The sequence below is a fragment of the Sinocyclocheilus rhinocerous genome, unplaced genomic scaffold (genome assembly GCF_001515625.1).
Source record: "Sinocyclocheilus rhinocerous isolate Xijiao unplaced genomic scaffold, SAMN03320098_v1.1 scaffold54, whole genome shotgun sequence".
NCBI classification, from domain to species: domain Eukaryota; kingdom Metazoa; phylum Chordata; class Actinopteri; order Cypriniformes; family Cyprinidae; genus Sinocyclocheilus; species Sinocyclocheilus rhinocerous.
The window spans coordinates 1,233,019-1,236,361 of NW_015647078.1; the positions used below are offsets into that span (position 1 = coordinate 1,233,019).

Sequence of the window (3,343 nt, forward strand, 5' to 3'; positions counted from 1 at the left end):
AACTTTACAGATCTTCTTTATGCACCAAGAGCTTGTAACACTCCAGAGAGAAAGGAAAAATTTAAATCGCATCATATGACCCCTTTAAGTAATCCTGATTTCTCACCGATTCTCACATTATGATGTTTTACAGTAAGATTCTAAGAATCCTCATTATGAACAGAATGTTGCGCCATCTAGTTTTTTATTTATTTATAAAAAAAAATGTATGACAGTTAAAGTTTTCTGTTCTCACATTAAATGTCGCTTGGATTATTGTAATCTCATTTTATATATTATCTAAGGTATTCGAAGACCCTTCATCTACCAAACCATCGTGGAAATCAAAAGACTCTGACAGACGGACTGGATCTTCTAAATGACCGGACTGCAGCTCTCTGTGAATTCACTCCGAAAGAGCCGCTCGATGCCTTATTCTCCACCAGATGTCGTCGTAGGACATTAATTTCTGGCAGTAATACCAGGTGCATTTTTGTGTGTGTGAAGTATCCAACGTTTTCACTTTATATTGAATTGTTTTATTAAAAAGGCAAAATAGCCATATTTATTAGAAATGATAGCAAGAATCAAGTATACAAACATTAAGAGGTAACAAATGTATAACATACTACCGATTGAAATGCATATCGTTGCATAACAAGCATTATTTTACATTGTACTCTTTTTTTGTTTTTTTTAAATAAATAAATAGTATGCCGTATTCAGTATATACTGCTCATATGCAGCCAGCATCACGCCGTTGCGAACACAGTCAATGTCCTTGTTTGAGCATGCGTGCATGGTGACAAACCCACGAGACTCCACCTTCCAGTAACAAGAGATGATTTATCATCAGCACACAGGCGACAGAGAGGCACAGAAACCAGCCGATGCTTTCACAAAGCCAGTGCATCTGATGTGAAAGTGCTTTATTCTGCGCGAAAGGATTAGAATAAAGATCCACGCGTGGGAGAGCACGAGAGAGAAGACGGCGTTCAGTTTGCAAGTGGGGAGCAGCGCAAATGAAGCGATGGAGACGGATGTACTGGTGCATGTGATAAATGCATGATTGCATGGACGCTTTTTCGTCGAATTCAAACGGGCGTGTGCGACTTAACAAAAACAAATCTATGCAATGTTGAGTTAGAAATATAGCATGCTCTGTCAGGTTATGCATATTCCGTGATAAATAATGCAGGCTGGTTTGTCAGCTTAGTATCTTCGTTGCATGTTCAGAAATTTATCAAAGCATCTTTTTCCAAATTTTTACAGTTTGTTAATGTAATGCAGATAATGGCTTCCTGACAAGGACCAAGCAACAAATCCAGAGTGCCAAATGCAAATCTGATAAGAGGGCGAACTGGAATTGGAAATGGAAGACAAGCATTTCACAACCTACCGTTTCCAGCTCCACGGACAGCGACTATGAACAGGTTACGCAGGAAAGCGTGTGTGGCTCTTCTGTTATTCACTTTGTTTATTTTTGGTACTATGATGGGCCTACGAACCCTCAAACCCACTGATGGCTTCTCGGATCTTGCTCCAGGAATGGAGCTGATGCCTTTGGTTGGAGAGCGAATGGACCAGAGACCCAATCATGTAGCTGAATCAGCGGGTCAGAATGGTGGTGTGGGCAGTGACACTAAGATAGTGTTCTCCAACTCTGGTCCCGACCACAGCATATTCTATGATATTCACATCTTCTATTATTTATGGTATGGCTCGCCACAGATGGATGGTAGTTATATACACTGGGACCATGTACTGGTGCCACACTGGGACCCCAAAATAGCTTCCAGTCACCCTAAAGGACGACACAATCCTCCAGATGACATTGCGTCCAGTTATTACCCTGAACTGGGATCCTACAGCTCCAGAGATCCAGATGTCATTGAATTCCACATGGCGCAAATCGAAGCTGCGGCTGCAGGTTTTACGGCCAAGACACAATTTGATGAATTGTGCTTCTCATTTATTATATTTATGTTTCTTTGGCTATTATAGTACAATGTAGATGGTCGTTCATCATTAAAAACCTTTAAAGAGACAAAATGTTGCTTGTAGAGCAATGTATTTCCACTTTTGATGCCAGGTGTGGTGGTCCTGTCCTGGTACCCGCCTGGTGTGGCAGATGAACATGGCAAACCCACAGAGGATCTAGTGCCAGCTGTAATGGACGCTGCCCATAGACACAGTATCAAGGTAACTGGTGAGAGATCAATCAAACTTATCTGCTTACACAAACACTTGGTTTATGGAGTTTTATTCTGATGTATTTGTTTTAAACACTGTCAGAAAAGAATGTGAATGTGCATATATATATATATATATATATATATTTCTGGTACTCAAATCTGATTGGCTAATAAGAGTGTTGATATATTAGAGTCCAACAGAACTCCAACAGCCGTTTCACCGTTTGTATCACTCCGCTTGCCGAAGTTGCCGTATTTCTCACAGTGAGTGTCATGGCGGACGCCCATATCCACTATAATGACGAGTCAGCAGTAAAGACTTTATATTGGAAGAACGGAAACGGAAGTTATTTTTACTTTTAACAACAGCTTGTAAGACATAACCAACAAATGCACTGAGCAGCGCTGTCATCAAATCACCCTAAACAGATTAAAGGATAGTACGAGCCTATCGGACAATTAAACTAATGTTTTATTGAGAATATGAGATTGATCTGAAGAATGAATGCTGGATTAGATGCAGGTAATTACGATCGCTCAGTCAATCTCTCTCTCATAATACTCTACTCCACATAATACACTGCTTTAATACAGTAATTTAATAAGCTTTTAATGAAGCAACTCAATGTTCCTTCGTTACTAGTTCTAAAGTGACGTTTTGGAATTAGTAACAGAGGCTTGAGCTCAGCTGTTAAACTGTCAACTTCAGATTTTAATCCGTGGCGGAAGGAAGTACATGTATCGTTCCACCCCTAATATATATATATATATGGGTCAATATTACCATACTGTAGAGTGCCTTTCAACCCTTACAATACTCAAAAATTTTGGTTTTAATTTCCCATTCGCTTTATGTCTTATCATAAATAGTAGACACTCAAGTACTATAGAAACATATTAGCTGAGCTCCCACACATTTTTTTAGATAATTATGGGCCATTATTCGAAGCATATACCATAAGATATGTCCACCCTGTCATGGACATATATATATTACTGTTAAATACGTTTTCATTGCAAAATTAAGATGCAAATAATATTTTTTGAAAGGTATGATGTCCCTTTCCTAAACAGGGTTATTTGTTTGCTTTCAAATTATAAATACATAAAAAAATATATGTAAACCATGTGTTTTTAAAGAAACTCATACAATTCGCACATGTATTTTT

The 3,343-nt window shown here is 38.6% G+C and overlaps 1 protein-coding gene across 5 annotated transcripts in view; it reads left to right on the forward strand.

Moving 5' to 3' along the window:
• The first annotated feature begins 828 nt into the window (after positions 1-828).
• LOC107708724 (glycoprotein endo-alpha-1,2-mannosidase-like protein) overlaps positions 829-3,343 on the forward strand; it is an 11,647-nt gene continuing 9,132 nt past the window's right edge. Inside the window, exons 1-3 of one of the 5 annotated variants that reach the window (XM_016513021.1) lie at positions 829-1,427; positions 1,526-1,909; positions 2,072-2,181. In XM_016513021.1, coding sequence (XP_016368507.1) covers positions 1,528-1,909; positions 2,072-2,181 — 492 coding nt within the window. In that variant the 5' untranslated portion in view covers positions 829-1,427; positions 1,526-1,527. Of the gene's footprint in view, positions 1,910-2,071; positions 2,182-3,343 lie in introns of all 5 variants that reach the window. The other 4 variants (XM_016513018.1, XM_016513019.1, XM_016513020.1 and 1 more) reach the window with 4 other exon arrangements.